The sequence below is a fragment of the Schistocerca americana genome, chromosome 6 (genome assembly GCF_021461395.2).
Source record: "Schistocerca americana isolate TAMUIC-IGC-003095 chromosome 6, iqSchAmer2.1, whole genome shotgun sequence".
Classification (NCBI taxonomy): Eukaryota; Metazoa; Arthropoda; class Insecta; order Orthoptera; family Acrididae; genus Schistocerca; species Schistocerca americana.
In genome coordinates, this window is record NC_060124.1 from 419,736,051 (window position 1) to 419,753,575 (window position 17,525).

The 17,525-nt window shown below is 44.9% G+C and overlaps 1 protein-coding gene across 3 annotated transcripts in view; it reads left to right on the plus strand.

The window, feature by feature from the left end:
* LOC124619552 (formin-2-like) overlaps window positions 1–17,525 on the plus strand; it is a 245,192-nt gene that overhangs the window by 102,490 nt on the left and 125,177 nt on the right. For all 3 annotated transcript variants that reach the window (XM_047146025.1, XM_047146026.1, XM_047146027.1), the window contains exon 2: window positions 7,256–7,441. In XM_047146025.1, the coding sequence (XP_047001981.1) occupies window positions 7,256–7,441 (186 nt within the window). The remainder of the gene's footprint in view (window positions 1–7,255; window positions 7,442–17,525) is intronic.

Sequence of the window (17,525 nt, forward strand, 5' to 3'; positions counted from 1 at the left end):
TTATTCGAAACGGGTAATAGATAGTTCATTAACGAGGGCGTCGTATTACGGGACCAAATACGCCTTTAAGACCAGAAAAACGTCTGTAAATGCGTCTCTCTCACTGTGTTATTCACTGCTTATTTACTGCTTAGAAGAATCGGAGCTACTAATATAATGGCGCCGGCTTCAAAGCAATGTACATCGTTAAGTCTGTAGCGCCACCTCGCCTTATTGAATCTCCCTGTATCGTATTAGGAAACTGGTGTTACCTCTGATATTGGTTAGAGATTACGTAAGGATACGGGGAAGTTGATGTCGCGGAACATGAATTCTTTCCAATTCAGACATGATTCGATCCTCACTAAAGATTGATATTAAATTAATTACAGCCATTGTAAACTCCCAGTCATTCTTAGTTTCTGGAAGAGTACAGTCGTCTTAATAGAAAGGTGTCTGTATACTTGCAGTAATAAAAATGATAAAGTGTTAAAGTGCCAACTTGTGTACCTCGTTCTTATTGCATTCCTTCCTGTTCCGAGACCGTGAATCCATATATGTGATAAAAATGGATGTATGTATGTGTGTATTTGTGTGAGTATTTCGCACATTTCCTCCTAAAGCAATGGACCGATTTCAACCACCTTAGTGCACCTATCCCTTACCCCTTACGATCAGGCAACAAATCGCTGAAGTTTTAATACGTTTACTCTTTACTGCTAAGACATTCCTACAGTCGAGTCAATTTATCCCTGACATCTGGCTCCGCTTTTGACAGCATTCAACTGCGGAGCGCAAACGGGTGTAGGCGGAAACAATATCTGTGTATACGGCTACGAGGGGCGTTTGAAAAGTCCGTGCAAAGTCCGAGGGATTGCACCACCGGCGCGTATCGAGGTCGTGTTTAGTTAGTAGCATCTTTGGAAAGAACTCACGCCAAGTTTCAGCCATATTGGTCTATTTCTTTGTGTTTGGCATTCATGTGAATCAAGGAAGTCGAGTCATTTCGTACACTTTCCCGGCGTGATAACAGCTAATATTCTTCACGGGTTTGCAGCCGACGACATGATCCGGCTGCAAATCCGAGAAGAATATCAGCAAGGAAGTCGAGTGATTGTCAAAAAATGGACGAAAAAGAATTTCGTGTGGTGATTAAACATTACTTTATCAAAGGTAAAACGCCTTAGGAGACTAAAGAGAATCTTGATAAACAGTACGGTGACTCTGCGCCTTCGATTAGAACAGTTTATAAGTGGTTTCAAAATTTTTGGAGTGGCCATATGGGCACAAGTGATGCTGAACATTATGGACGCCGTGTGGAGGTTACGACTCCAGAAATCATTGATAAAATCCATGATGTGGTGATGGATGACAGAAGAGTTAAGGTGCGTGAAATTGCTAGTGCTGTGGGCATCTCGAATGAACGGGTACATAATATTTTGCATAAACATTTGGACATGAGAAAGCTATCCGCAAGATGGGCTCCGCGATTGCTCACGCTTGGCCAAAAACGGAATCATGTGATGTGTTGCATGGATGGTTTGCAACTGTTCAGGAAGAATCCGCAGGACTTTAAGCGTCGTTTCGTCACTATGGATTAAACATAGATACATTACTATACTCCCGAGACCAAACAACAATCTAAAGAATGGGTTACCAAGGGAGAATCTGCACCAAAAAAGGCGAAGACCATTCCTTCGGCCGGAAAGGTTATGGCGACTGTCTTTTGGGATTCGCTAGGGATAATCCTCATCGACTATCTGGGAAAGGGTAAAACTATTACAGGCGCTTATTATTCATCGTTATTGGACCGTTTGAAAACCGAGCTGCAAGAAAAACGCCGGCGATTGGACCGCAAAAAAGTCCTTTTCCATCACAATGCACCAGCACATATCTCAGCAGTTGTGGTCGCAAAATTAATGGAAATAGGATTCCAACTCGTTTCTCGTCCCCCCTATTCTCCAGACTTGGCTCCCTCAGACTACTGTTTGTTCCCCAATCTGAAGAAATGGCTGGTGGGACAATGATTTTATTCAAACGAGGAGGTGATTGCAGCAACTAATAGCTATTTTGCAGACTTGGACAATTCCCATTATTCGGAAGGGATCAACAAATTAGAACAGCGTTGGACGAAGTGTATAAGTCTAAAAGGAGACTATGTCGAAAAATAAAAAAGGTTTACCCCAAACACGTAAGTAGTTTTTATTTTTGCACGGACATTTCAAACGCCCCTCGCATGAATAGACGTTGCCAGAAGCAAGTTTACAAAATCGCGTCGGAGACATGCGGAGCAGGTACGCCCTGCTTACAGAAACTGTCTGGGATCATCTTATACCGAGTCTGCCGCATAATTTCAAAGGTGTTTTCACGAATACATGGAAATGAAATTTTTTCGAAATTACACTACAAAGTTCACTTTTTGTTTTCGTTTCTAATAAAACATTGGTACAATGAATTCCCGGGCAGTGCCGGGTTTATCAGTCGGTTATAACATGTATCTTACGAAATATTAGTAAATTCGCATTACCTCTGGTGTTGGTCAGAGATGCCGAGGAATCGTTGGCGCGGAATATGAATCCTTTCCAATACTGTCATGACTCACTGGGCACTAAAGAATAATATAAAATTAATTACGGCCATTGTAAAATCTCACTCATACTTAGTTTCTGGAAGAGTGCAGTCGCCTTTATACAAAGATATATAAATGTATTCTTCGCAGTAATAAAAATGATTAAGTATTAAAGTGTGCAATCGTAGATCGCGTTCTTTTCTCAGTCCTTCTATTTCATAGATATGAATAATTATATAAACTCACGGTCATCAGTAAGATTTCACAGTGAATTCAGAAATAATATGATTGAATTCGACCGTGTCTGGGACGGCAGTTACCTGAGACGAGAATTCAATGCTCATACTAAATACGGCAAAAGAAGGACATGCTGCCTTATCCATTACTTCAAAGATTATCTTTTATTGTAATAATAGTATTCAAAAGAATTAAATTCCTGACTATCCGCGTGCCACCAGATACTGCAGGCGAGAGTAATATCTGTTCTTTCGTCAGAATAAAATCCGATTATAGAACCATTTATTGATTTCTTTTTCGTTGACTTCTTGTCGAAATTTTGCCCCAGGCTACTGGAATTTGCTTCACCATCTCTTTTATTCGTAAAATCATTGCTTTCAGTGCAGGACATTAAGGCATGTCACAGATTTCCTATATTTTTAGATTAAGAGACAGCCTTTTTGGAGATGCAACTGTATCCATCTACATCTATACTCAGCATACCACCAAACGATTCGTGCCGGAGGTTGTCACGCTCCACTGATTCCAGTCCAAATACTGTTGGGTGGGACCGTTTTCCGCTCATAACAGTCGCGCTTGTGACAGAGATATCTCTACTGTTTGAGACGCAGCAAGTCGATACACAGCTAAACTCGATAGCTGCCTTTCTAGCGAGTTGTGCATAACACGGACAGTACTTAGATCTGCGTTACTTCAACAGAGAGCAACACAGTTCAACGTTGATCGAGGAGGTTTTACTAGATACTCGGGCGATATCAGTTCGCATTGCTGACTACTTGGTAATAACACAGTGACTCTGCATACTGGCTTCACATTTGTGTTTGAAATTGCTCTGATGAGGTTGCTATGTAACCAACATTAAAATCAAAGTTAATGCGATTTAGACTGGTACATTATATTCACTTATTTATTTTGGTCATCTGTCTTCTGACTGATCTGATGCTGACAGCCACTAATTCCTCTCCTGTGCCTACCTCTTCATCTCAGAGCAGCGCCTGCACTTTCTGTCCTCAATTGTTTTTTGAACGTATTCCAGCATCTCTCTTCACCTACAACTGTTTCTCCTTCACATCTACCTGAAGTACAGTGAAAGGCATTCCTTGGGTACTGACCTCATGTCCTGTAATCCTATCCCTTCTTTTCGTCAGTGTTTTCCTAATGTCCCTATCCTCATCGATTCTGCACAAAACCTCGTCATTCCGTATTTCATCAATCTACGTCTGCATCTACACACGTACGCCGCAAACCACCATATGGTGCATGGTGGTACTAATTACCTTTACTGTTCCACTCGCAAGTAGAGCGAGTGAAAATCAACTGTCTGAAAGCAGTTCAGCAGTAGTGCCTTGCGAAAAGAGCGTCGTCTTCGCTCCAGTGATTCCCATTTGAATTCACGAAGCATCTCCGTAATACCTGCGTGCTGGTCGAACCTACCGATAACAAATCTAGGAGCACGCCTCTGAATTGCTTCGATGTCTTCTTCCATTTATCCGCCCTGATGGGGATACCCAGTACTCAAGAATGGACCGCACTAGCGTTCTATACGCCGTTTTCCTTACGGATGAGCTACATTTTCCCAAAATTGCCCCAATAAAACTAAGTCGAGTATTCGCCTTCCCTCCTACATGCCTGACGTACTCATTCCATTTCATATCGCTTTGCAACATTTCACCTAGATATTAGATGGATTTGACTGTCTTAAGCTACACCATACCAATGTTGCAAATTGTTTTTCCTACTCATCAGCATTAACTTACATTTTCCTAGATTTAGAGCAAGCTGCCGTTCATCACACCAACTATAAATTTTGTCCGTCATCTAGTGTACTCCTGCAGTCACCCACCCAACGACGACACCTTCCCGTACGTGACCGTAAATTGCTGCTCATCCTGTCTTCAGATTATTTACGTACATAGAAAATAATAACGGTCCTATCATACTTCCCTGGGACACTGCTGACAATACCCTTGTCTCTAATGAACACTTGTGGTCGAGGACAACGCACTGGATTCTATTCCTTAAGAAATCTTCGAGCCACTCACGTATCAGGGCACCCATACCGCATTCTCGGACCTTCGTCTACAGTCTGCCGTGGGGCACCGTGTCAAACGATTTTCGGAAATGTAGGAATACGGAATCTGTCTGTCTGTTCTCCACCCATGGTTTCCAGAATATCGTGTGAGAAAAGGAGAAGTTGAGTTTAACACGAGCGATGCTTTCTAAATTAGTGCTGGTTTATGGACAGAAGATTTTCTGTCTGATGGAAATATATTCTATTGGAACTCAGAATGTGTTTACCCACTTGTAAACATCCTTCTTTAGTACCACATCTCAAACGCTTCGATTTTCGTCTTTTCGAACTTTCTCATAGTCCATGGTTCTCTTCCATTCAGTGCTATGCTCCAAATGTACATTTTCAGAAATCTCTTCCTCAGACTATCAAAATGAGGTGGATATTTGATACTAGCAGACTACTTTCGGTCACGAATGACCTCTGAGCCTTAGCTAGTCAGCTTTTTATATCTTCCTTACTTCGTCCGTCACGTATTACGAGGGTCGTTGCGAAAGCAAAGCCTCCTATTTTTATTCATGGAAAGTACAGGAGATACATGAATCACAACAGCACAGCTAAATAGAGCAATATTTCAGCTGCAGACTGCGCTTTCGCCAACGATAAGCCAGAGCCTGCATGCAACGCTTGTAAAAATTGGAACAAGCTGAGGCTAACCACTTCTTTACAGCTTTGACAACAGTATCCGAGTCTGGAAAATGTTCGCCTCGTAGTCCATCTTTCAGAAGCCCACGGAGATGGAAGTCTGAAGGCGCTAAATCGGACCTGTACGGTGGATGTGGCAAGACAGTCCAGCCGAATTTTGCAGTGTGCTGTGGGGCCTGGCGTTATCATGTTCCAGGTGAAAGCTGGTCATTTTCTTTGGCCATACCCTGGAAATTCGGGCTTTCAGCTTAGTCAGTGTCGTCTTGTAGCATGTTGAATTGACAGTTTCTCCAGGCTCCAGGACAACCAAAGGAACCACTACCTGGCTATCCCAGAAGACTGTGCACATCAGTTTGCCTACAGACGGCTTTGTCTTAAATGTCTTCTTTGACACTGAATTCGCATGTCACCATTCCATAGACTATCTTTTGGATTATGGCTCGTAGTGGCGACACCGTCTCATCTACGGTGACGTCACCTTCGGCTTCATATTGATCCAGCGGATCCCTACAAATTTCTATTCGATGAATATTTTGTTCGTTTGTAAACATACGCGGGACCCATCTCGCACAGACTTTGTAATAACCAAGATGTTCTAACATTGTTTCCAAGACATTACAGACGAAATTCAGCTGTGGACACAATTCTCTGGTCGTCACCGCCGATCAGCACGCATGAATTGAACAAGACGCTCTTCGTTCCGAGGGATGACAGCTGTGCACGGTCGGACGCCCCGTGGCTTGTCATGAATACCCTTTTCACCGCCGTAAAATGCCGTACCTATCGCTTTACATTGCTCAAGTCTCCGTACACCTTTAGCAAGCGTCCATGAATAACAAACTGCGCAATTTTTTCTGCAGTGAGGAGTTAAATCACACATCGCTGTTTTATTCACGTGTCCATATCAGACTCTATTTTAGAACACTGCTCTGCTAGCGCCAGCTACCGCAGAACAACGAAACTACCTGGAAATGAAAGAGGAAGGTTCAAGCACTAGCACTACACCAACGACATCTAGTGCGGACATTCAAAGTCACCACAAAAAATTGGAGGCGTTACTTTCGGAACGACCCTCGTATTTAGCTTTCAAAGTCGCACAACGCCTTCTCTTCGCCTACTTCGCGATTCTGAATTTTGATGTAAATTTTACCGCTAATGGTTCAAATGGCTCTGAGCACTATGGGAGTTAACATCTGAGGTCATCAGTCTCCTAGCACTTGGAACTACTTAAACCATACTAACCTAAGGACATCACACACATCCATGCCCGAGGCAGAATTCGAACCTGCGACCGTAGCAGTCGCGCGGTTTCAGACTGAAACGCCTAGAACCACTCGGCCACTCCGGCCGGCTTTACAGCTAATCTCGTTTTTGTTTCCCCTCTTTGGTTTCGTCTTCTTCGGTGTAATCTTAGTACGTTGTGTGTGCTCATAAGACCATTGTAGTTCCACAGGTCCTGCTGTTTTACGTTTGTTTCTGAGAACAGCAGTGTCATAATTGAATGATATCATTGATGTCCTTTCACCCTGAATTTTAATCCCGCTCCTAAACCCTTCCTTTATTTCCGCAACTGTTTCTTTGATATTTAGACTGAGCGGTATAGGCGAAGCATCTCACACTTTTTCTTATCCGTGCATTTTTCTCTTGGTCTTAAATTGGTAATCGCTGACGTTCCAGCACGGCGGCAAAAATTCTCGATACGCTGTTGGAATAAAGGAGGCCTTTGCTGACGATGTCGGTGTTCCTGTTGGCAGGTGGGGAGCAGCAGCAGACGGTGGACACTCGCCGCCACTCCTCGCTGAGCGACTCCATTCCCGACAGCAACGTGCTGAGGAAGGTGGCCAGCCTCACGCTAGACAAGGGCACGCTCGAGCAGAGGGTCAACCGGCCGCGCTTCGTGCCCGAGAAGCTCGACTTCCAGATCTACCAGAAGTTCGAAGGTAAGCGCACCTGTTACTCAGCTGCGAAAGCACGCTAGGGGTGCCACCTAGGGCTGGACAACTTCTCTCGGAGGGGGGGGGGGGGTACGAATAAAGAAAACACAAATAGTTTACTACAAATATATTTAATACAGGGTGTCCCACATAAAACCGGTTGGTATCACGCCCGACGTTAAAGTAACAATGAGGTAGATTCTCTTAAGGATTCGAAAGGGAAAGTGCAAGATCCCCTCTCTTCTAAACTGATACTGTTATTACTCAGCTTAGCCGAGAGTCCATAGAGGGTGGTATATGTGACGCACAGTATAACTGGTCAGCATTTCCACCCGAAATTTGCGAGTGTAAGTCGGACATTCCTTGATCCGTCTTGGTGGGTCGTGTCGTCGGATTTCCTCCAACCTGTGAGCGGTGCAGCTCTCGTAAATGTCGTCCCGCGCATATTCTTCATTGGCGCATTGGATGTCCATTGGCGCATCGGATGTCTCTGTCTGTGGAAGCTAATTATCTGAAATTGCTATCGATCAACTTTGGGGTATCTATTTACTCGAAATTAATATTCAGAATGCCGTAATATCACTTTTATTCCTATTAGATCAATAATGAAACACTCATGTCACAAACTACTCGTAACCGAGAGCATGGCTACCATCGAACAAGACAGGAAGAGCTCTTAACGCCGACTGCCGACTTTGGCGCGCAGTCCGTATCTCTTACTAGTTTCGTCACAGTTCGTGGATTTCCGATCAAGTTCGTACTTACTAAGTTATGCATTTGTTAATGAATGGGTGTGAATTTTAACGAGGCAAAATTATGATAAATAGTTTTAAACATCCAGAGGCTCCTCCTAGTATTCATGTTGTCATAAATGACTTTAATTATTAAATATAAATAAACAAAATCGGTGACTTTGGCGCCAAGATGGCGGTACTTCCCGTCATGTATATTTCCCAGGCTGACGCTTGTTGCTACGGTGCAGCACCGAGCCCCATCCACTACGCGCGACATTTGGTCGCTTCGTCACCTAGCCAGCCAGCGTGGGAAATGCTCTCCGACTCATGGCCGGCTACGGACTACAGCACTTCCTAACTATCGTGAATACGTCAATAAGAGACAATAATTTATTAAGACTGGTAAAAATGTCCTCCTCCCGTAAGAGGCACCTTACAAAAGGCAACCTGTGGAGCTGCTCAGGATAGAAGGTGTGGTAAGCGGCTGAGCACGGTAGCTGGACATTTATTGGTTTACTTGGTTCACAGAAAATTCATACTTTTTCTTCCTTAAAGCATTAAAACCAATAATGCTATAACATATATGATGATGAAGTCTCATACTCCTTGACAGAGCGTAGGGGACGATGCTACAGACCCGCACCGCTGCACTAGGCAACGTCCTAGCGGAGGTGGTTTGCCATTGCCTTCCTCCGACCGTAATAAAACATTAATATCATGCAAATTTATTAGAATGTAAAATATTTCAAAACATTTAAAGGCAATTACTGATACTCTAAATTACCCAAAATTTTATTTCTATCTAACATTAGAGCCAATAACCATTTTAAAAAATTTGCAATGATCCAAGGTATTTAGAATAATCACTGAAATTCTAGATTGCTCAAGTTTCCTTTTCTTTAAACTTTAAAGCCAATAACCTGAAAAATTTAAAATCTTTCAAAGAATTCTTTCTAAACCAAATAAGCTTCAGAAACTTTTTCATGTTAGTGGACCGTAACTGCCCATAGGGATACTGACATGAGAATGATTTAACGCCAGTTCAACTAATTCGATTGTGAGAAAACCAAAGTTACGGTAGTTGTAGAAGAACCAACAACAAAATTTAATTACAACTGCGGGCCGGAGTGGCCGAGCGGTTCTAGGCGCTACAGTCTGGAACCGCGCGACCGGGCATGCCTCGGGCATGGATGTGTGTGATGTCCTTAGGTTGGTTAGGTTTAAGTAATTCTAAGGTCTAGGGGACTGATGACCACAGCAGTTAAGTCCCATAGTGCTCAGAGCCATTTGAACCATTTAATTACAATTCACTGAAACATAACATGCACTAATGCGCCACACACAAACGAACCTTTCATCAGCGTCAGATACTTCAGTACGTGGCATATTGTACTACAGTCCCAAGCTAAGGACCAACTCTGTAAACGATTAATTGCCTCTATCAGTCTTAACTTTACGCTCACCCTGCCTCTTGAATACGAGGCAAATTGGAACAATACTGTCAAACCTTGGTAGGATTGATTGACAACTTTAGAATCACAGAAGTAATTAACTTCCTGAAATGCAAAATTCGGCCATTGCAACCTGAGAATATGTATCCACATTCACGAAATACCCCGAAGCAGACGCCACTTCTCTGGAATATTAGGCACACAGTTCAAAATGGTTCAAATGGTTCTGAGTACTATGGGACTTAACGTCTGAGGTCATCAGTCCCCTAGAACTCAGAACTACTTAAACTTAACTAACCTAAGGACATCATACACATCCATGCCCGAGGCAGGATTCGAACCTGCGACCGTTGCGGTCCCGCGGTTCCAGACTGAAGCGCATAGAACCGCTCGGCCACAAAGGGCTGCCGCACACGGTTCAACATGATTTACATGCCCCAGAAAGTTTACAAAAAAATGGTTCAAATGGCTCTGAGCACTATGGGACTTAACAACTGAGGTCATCAGTCCCCCTAGAACATAGAACTACTTAAACCTAACTAACCTAAGGACATCACACACATCCATGCCCGAGGCAAGAATTCGAACCTGTGTCCGTAGCGATCGCGCGGTTCCAGACTGTAGCGCCTAGAACTGCTCGGCCACCACGGCCGGCAGAAAGTTTACATCAGAAGGGTATTCGATTAGCCACACATTCATGGAAATTTGCAGAACACTGCCAGGGTAAATTTCGTGACAGTACAATCAATGATAAGCCTAAGTCGCTCTTCGGCGCAACATCCAATTTGATGTGTTCCGGAAGAAATAGGAAAAAGTTCAAATGTGTATGAAATCTTATGGGACTTAACTGCTAAGGTCATCAGTCCCTAAGCTTACACACTACTTAACCTAAATTATCTTAAGGACAAACACTCACACCCGTGCCTGAGGGAGGACTCGAACCTCCGCCGGGACCAGCCGCACAGTCCATGACTGTAGCGCCCTAGACCGCTCGGCTAATCCCGCGCGGCTAGAAATAGGAAAAATGCTCCCAAGACTCACTAACTGTAAACAGTTCAATTTACAGGATGAACCTGCACGGGACCGGAGTCGATCACAGACGAACGAATTACTGTTCCAGCCAAGGCGAATAACCTAGTTCAGACATCTTCAACTTTTGTAGTCCTGTCTTCCTCAGTTGCGTGTAATTTACGGTATGTTGATAATTTTTACTTATGGACCGTCTGACAGCAACTGAATAAGACATAATTTTAGTGCCATACGCGTTTCGCCTTTATTTTCTGCAAGGCATCATCAGTGGCATGTTGCGTGGACAATGTCTTACATTTTACAATGCCTTACATCCTGTTGCATTTTTGGTGTTGTTCTTCTTCTCATGAATGCCAATTTACGGTTTTTTCCCACATTCTACAGCGCTATGAACTGAACGCTTGTTTCAATGCAATGTTTTGGTTGCATTGCATTAAAACAAGCGTTCAGTTCATAGTGCTGTGGAATGTGGGAAAAAACCGTAAAATGGCATTCATGAGAAGAAGAACAACACCAAAAATGCAACAGGAGCGTAAAATGTAAGACATTGCCCACTTCAACCTGCCACTGATGATGCCTTGCAGAAAATTAAGGCGAAACGCGTATGGCACTAAAACTGTGTTTTATTCAGTTGCTGTCAGACGGTCCATAAGTAAAAATTATCAACAGACCCAGTTCAGATTCCAAACTGAACGCCGACGTTCACCAAAATCAGTAGGAGTGCGAGGCACTAGTTCAGATGTGATCCCCGCCATCTGCCAACTAAACAGCAACCTTCGGTCCGTAGACCCACCACTCGGACGACGCCGTCGCTGGCGTAGCACTTTCCGAACTTACAGTCCACAACTGTAAGTCCAGTCCATGAACGATGGCCGTTCGCGCATGTCGAGGCACGGACGGAAATTGCATACTTGACGATTCAAAGCGACAGTTGCGATACGCGCATGCGCGTCTTTCCGCTTGAAGAAAGCATATATCCTGCAAATTATGTCTCTCGCTTGCTTATACAGGATTTATCACTTACCACTGAGACGTAGTTGTGTCCGGCTCATCGAAAATCGCGCCAGGCGGAGTGCTTTCGCTTCGCGTCGAGTGTTTGCGGTGGCGCTTTCGGTTTGGCGCGCTGCTTGTATCGCTAACGCCCTCTGGCGGGAAGTGGAGCAAGTGTACGGTCGCGTGAATTTCGAGGAGTACGTACCGGGCGGTGACGGAGAGAGGTGGTGGCGCGAGCGGTGCCCTGTTGTTGGGGGTCGTCAACTGCTCGCCGCGTGCTTTGGCCGACCTCTTGGCTATCAGGGGCGAAGTCTGCCTTACCCGCATGTACGTGGCTTATGAAGCTTAGACGCCGTGGTGCAGGAGATCAGCGCGTGGGACCGTATGTCTTCTTATCGGCAGTTAAACCACTGGCAGCGGTTGGCTCTGACGAGCATTTGGAAGTGCGACGTGTTCCCGGCGCTGGGGTGGAGTGTGAGAAGTTTTATATATATGGTGTTACAAAAAGGTACGGCCAAACTTTCAGGAAACATTCCTTACACACAAATAAAGAAAAGATGTTATGTGGACATGTGTCCGGAAACGCTTAATTTACATGTTAGAGCTCATTTTAGCTTCGTCAGTATGTACTGTACTTCCTCGATTCACCGCCAGTTGGTCCAATTGAAGGAAGGTAATGTTGACTTCGGTGCTTGTGTTGACATGTGACTCATTGCTCTACAGTACTAGCATCAAGCACATCAGTACGTAGCATCAACAGGTTAGTGTTCATCACGAACGTGGTTTTGCAGTCAGTGCAATGTTTACAAATGCGGAGTTGGCAGATGCCCATTTGATGTATGGATTGGCACGGGGTAATAGCCGTGGCGCGGTACGTTTGTATCGAGACAGCTTTCCAGAACGAAGGTGTCCCGACAAGAAGACGTTCGAAGCTATTGATCGGCGTCTTAGGGAGCACGGAACATTCCAGCCTATGACTCGCGACTGGGGAAGACCTAGAACGAGGAGGACACCTGCAATGGACGAGGCAGTTCTTCGTGCAGTTGACGATAACCCTAATGTCAGCGTAATGGAAGTTGCTGCTGTGCAAGGTAACGTTGACCACGTACTGTATGGAGAGTGCTACGGGAGAACCAGTTGTTTCCGTACCATGTACAGCGTGTGCAGGCACTATCAGCAGCTGATTGGCCTCCACGGGTACACTTCTGCGAATGGTTCATCCAACGATGTGTCAATCCTCATTTCAGTGCAAATGTTCTCTTTACGGATGAGGCTTCATTCCAACGTGATCCAATTGTAAATTTTCACAATCAACATGTGTGGGCTGACGAGAATCCGCATGCAATTGTGCAATCACGTCATCAACACAGATTTTCTGTGAACGTTTGGGCAGGCATTATTGGTGGTGTCTTGATTGGGCCCCATGTTCTTCCACCTACGCTCAGTGGTGCACGTTATCATGATTTCATACGGGATACTCTACCTGTGCTGCTAGAACATGTGCCTTTACAAGTACGACACAACATGTGGTTCTTGCACGATGGAGCTCCTGCACATTTCAGTCGAAGTGTTCGTACGCTTCTCAACAACAGATTCGGTGACCGATGGATTGGTAGAGGTGGACCAATTCCATGGCCTCCACGCTCTCCTGACCTCAACCCTCTTGACTTTCATTTATGGGGGCGTTTGAAAGCTCTTATCCACGCAACCCCGGTACCAAATGTAGACTCTTCGTGCTCGTATTGTGGACGGCTGTGATACAATACGCCATTCTCCAGGGCTGCATCAGCGCATCAGGGATTCCATGCGTCGGAGGGTGTATGCATGTATCCTCGGAGGACATTTTGAACATTTCCTGTAACAAAATGTTTGAAGTCACGCTGGTACGTTCTGTTGCTGTGTGTTTCCATTCCATGATTAATGTGATTTGAAGAGAAGTAATAAAATGAGCTTTAACATGGAAAGTAAGCGTTTCCGGACACATGTCCACATAACATATTTTCTTTCACAGCAGAGCGCTACTGAACTCTCATTGGCTTCCGGAGTATGCATGACGTAGGTGCGCAGAACAAGCCTAACTCCACCGCCATCGTTCGTGACTCCAACTATAGCGTGCGGCCAGCACACGCTGCACGGCTACTCCGCCCTTTGTCGTCCAGTTCACCAGTCACCACAGGCTCGTCCGACGCGCACTTTAAGCTGCTATCCGCGCGTAGCGTCTCTGACCACACAGCAATTTTTCTTTGTGTAAAGGCGCGCTGACGCCAGGAATCGATACGGCCACATGTACGCATCGCAGAAATACGAACCGAAAATCATACGACCGTATCACAATGAACTAACTAAAAACGAACAGGTCCATAAGAGACGCTGGAACTGGTGGCTGTTGTGGACTGGCAAGACAGCCAGTCCACAGTGACGGGTAGCCGAAAGGCACGCGTTTAAGCTCACGCAGGCTGGCGTGAGGTCTGGAACAGTTAAAGGATTTGAGTCTAGCAAATAAAGTACGTAGCTGTTGGAATACTTAACTTTAATCCATAATGGGTGAACATCGGTCTGACGGTACATGCATCACAAGATAAATAGCAAATGATAATGGTGCCTTGCTAGGTCGTAGCAAATGACGTAGCTGAAGGCTATGCCAACTATCGTCTCGGCAAATGAGAGCGTAATTTGTCAGTGAACCATCGCTAGCAATGTCGGCTGTACAACTGGGGCGAGTGCTAGGACGTCTCTCTAGACCGGCTGTGTGGCGGCGCTCGGTCTGCAATCACTGACAGTGGCGACACGCGGGTCCGACGTATACTACCGGACCGCGGCCGATTTAAAGGCTACCACCTAGCAAGTGTGGTGTCTGGCGGTGACACCACAGTGGCCATGGGGAAAGAGGCATCGCTCACTTCGTGTGATAACGGGACCAGCAATACTCTCTAATTCTGCATGCGTGATGTTCCTAATTTCTCTAGTAATATTCTGTTTAAGACCGTGTGTTGTGAGAGTATTTTCAGCATACACTTTGCTTTTTAGGGTGTCACATGGATAAAAATCACAGTGTGCAGGGAGCTTTGGGGCCAGAGGCCTGTATTGACTTCAGGGACTCGTTTGGTGATGTGGGCCGTACTTCGGTTGGATGTGCGAGCGCCTGTTCCATCCTGTTGGGATACTGCATACAGCTTCTCCGCTTCTGTTAATTGTGCATAGAAAGAGATGATGTTTGGCACTGTTTAAGGTTTAGCTGGAAAATGTGGGACCAATAACGCACATGCTGGACAATACACACCAAACACTTACGATCTCTGAGTGGAGAGTTTCTTCGCGCAAACTGTGTGGGTTGTCCTGCAACCAGTATCTGCTAGTCAGGGAGTTTACATAACCTGACAAATGAAAGCAGGTCTCATCCAAAAAGAAGTAAAGCGAGGGGTCCAAGTAACCGTTAGCAATTGATGTTAACAGTTACCTGTAGTTACAATAATTAACTCTTTTCTTCTGATCAGATTTCAAATCTTGCACCAGTCACTTACGATAGGGTCCTAACTGCGTAGCTTTTGGCATACGATGACACGATGTACGAGATTCACTAACCTGCTGCGATAACCTTCTTACCGACTTGCAAATGTCCATCCGAATTCTGTCGGTAGTTTCCGGGGTCCTCACTGTCGGTCGCCTGTTCCTCTGCACAGTCTGAACGCATTCTTGTACAGATTCTGAGCAGTGCTGGTCGGGGGGAGTTTCCTACAAGGGTACTTCCATTGAAACATTTCTTTACGCTCCGTGATGGAGCCTGTCTTTTTGTAACACTCCGCAATATCAGTTCTCTGTTTTAATGTGGGCCGGCCAGGGTGGCCGAGCGGTTCTAGGCGCTACAGTCTGGAACCGCGTGACCACTACGGTCGCAGGTTCGAATCCTGCCTCCTGCATGGATGTGTGTGATATCTTCAGGTTAGTTAGGTTTAAGTAGTTCTACGTTCTAGGGGATTGATGACCTCAGATGTTAAGTTGGTTGGTTGGTTGTTTTGGGGAAGGAGACCAGACAGCGTCGTCATCGGTCTCATCGGATTAGGGAAGGATGGGGAAGGAAGTCGGCCGTGCCCTTTCAGAGGAACCATCCCAGCATTTGCCTGGAGCGATTTAGGGAAATCACGGAAAACCTAAATCAGGATGGCCGGACGCGGGATTGAACCGTCGTCCTCCCGAATGCGAGTCCAGTGTCTAACCACTGCGCCACCTCGCTCGGTCAGATGTTAAGTCCCATAGTGCTTAGAGCTATTTGAACCATTTGGAATTGTCTGACTGCTGACAAAATACGAAATTGATCATCTCGTTAACTTTATTTAATGTGTTATTAATGAAAGAAAGATACATACTTTTAAAGACCAGCAAAATGCTGAAAATTTCCGGAAACTTACTTTGTGCGAGGTGTCATGACATAACGGCTCGCTGATAAATATAGATGATGGTTATTCAGAAGTCACCTTCAGTCTGCAAACGTTCCTTAGCAATATAGCCAGATGCATTACGTACGTCAAAGTCACTAATTTTCCAGCATGTTTTGAACGTTTGCCTCACACTGCTTTCACCTGCTTCCGCAGAACATTTAAGAGGTTAGTGTCTGTTATGTCCTACATACTTTTTATCAACAGTTTATCCAGAGCGAGATTTTCCCCCCTGCGCTACACCTCTTCTGTTTAAACTTCCGTTGTGAGGCGCATCTCACCTTTTTCCGAGAAGACCTCTCCTTCGTCTGTAAATGAAATGTATTCACCGTTGCGAATATATGGACAACCATCAGCTGTATAGAGGAATGACAATGAAAATTTGTGCCGGTTCGGGACTCGAACCCGGATTTCCCGCTTATCGAGAGCGGCCGCCTTTCCATTTTTATTTATTTATTTGTGTTTGGTCGTTGCGAACATCACATGACATCCGTTCAAGTTCGTGTGTTCATCCTTCCATTCAGTTTTTTTTTATTACAGAGACCAACCAGCTCTCTGACCGAACACGCTGAGCTACCGTGCCGGCGTCAATTATGTGTCTACAACTTATACTCGTACAACCAATGTGTACATTATAGTACAGGAGAGATGCGGACTGCTCCATTTCTGTAACAAGTCAACAATACGAACTCCTAACAACAACAAAAGAAAGTCTTCTCCTTTCCATTCGTGTTTGTAGCATACGGATCTGCTATTTAAACGGGAAATGAATTTTTAAGAACCTTTACAGGCAATATAATAAGTTCAATTCAAAAATTAGATAAAAAAAATAAAAAACCTCCAAGAAAACGTCCAACAGTATCAACACTGTTTCGTATTTTTGAATTCATATTTTTTGTTGCTCTTTGGTGCTTCGCCAACGGCCTTGCCGCAGTGGCGACACCGATTCCCGTCACGTCACCGAAGTTAAGCGCTGTTGGTCTTGGCTAGCACTTGAATGGGTCAGCATTCGGATCTACCGAACGCTGCTGGCAGGCGGGATGTACTCAGCCACTGTGACGGCATTTGAGGACCAACTTGACTGAGAAGGGTCACGTAAACTGACAACAGCTCGTAGAGCTGTGTACTGAACACACGCCCCTCCGGTTCCCGATCGAGTGACGCTTAGCGGAAGAGGATGACACGGCGGTCGGTCGGTACCGTTCCCCGTTACTAGCCCTGTTCGGACGGAGTTTTTGCTGCGTCATTGCCCCATCTCTTTCAGAAAATTCAAGAATTCGCCACAGCTTACAGAAAAGTTCACTTTTATATGAAGGTCTTTTTCACTAAGGCCGATTCCTTTCTTAAGGTCATTGGTTCTTCATTACACTGAAGATTATTTCAATAAATGTGTTACTGGTAGGAACTGAAAATATATGTGATACAAGCCTAACAACTGGGAATGGAAGAT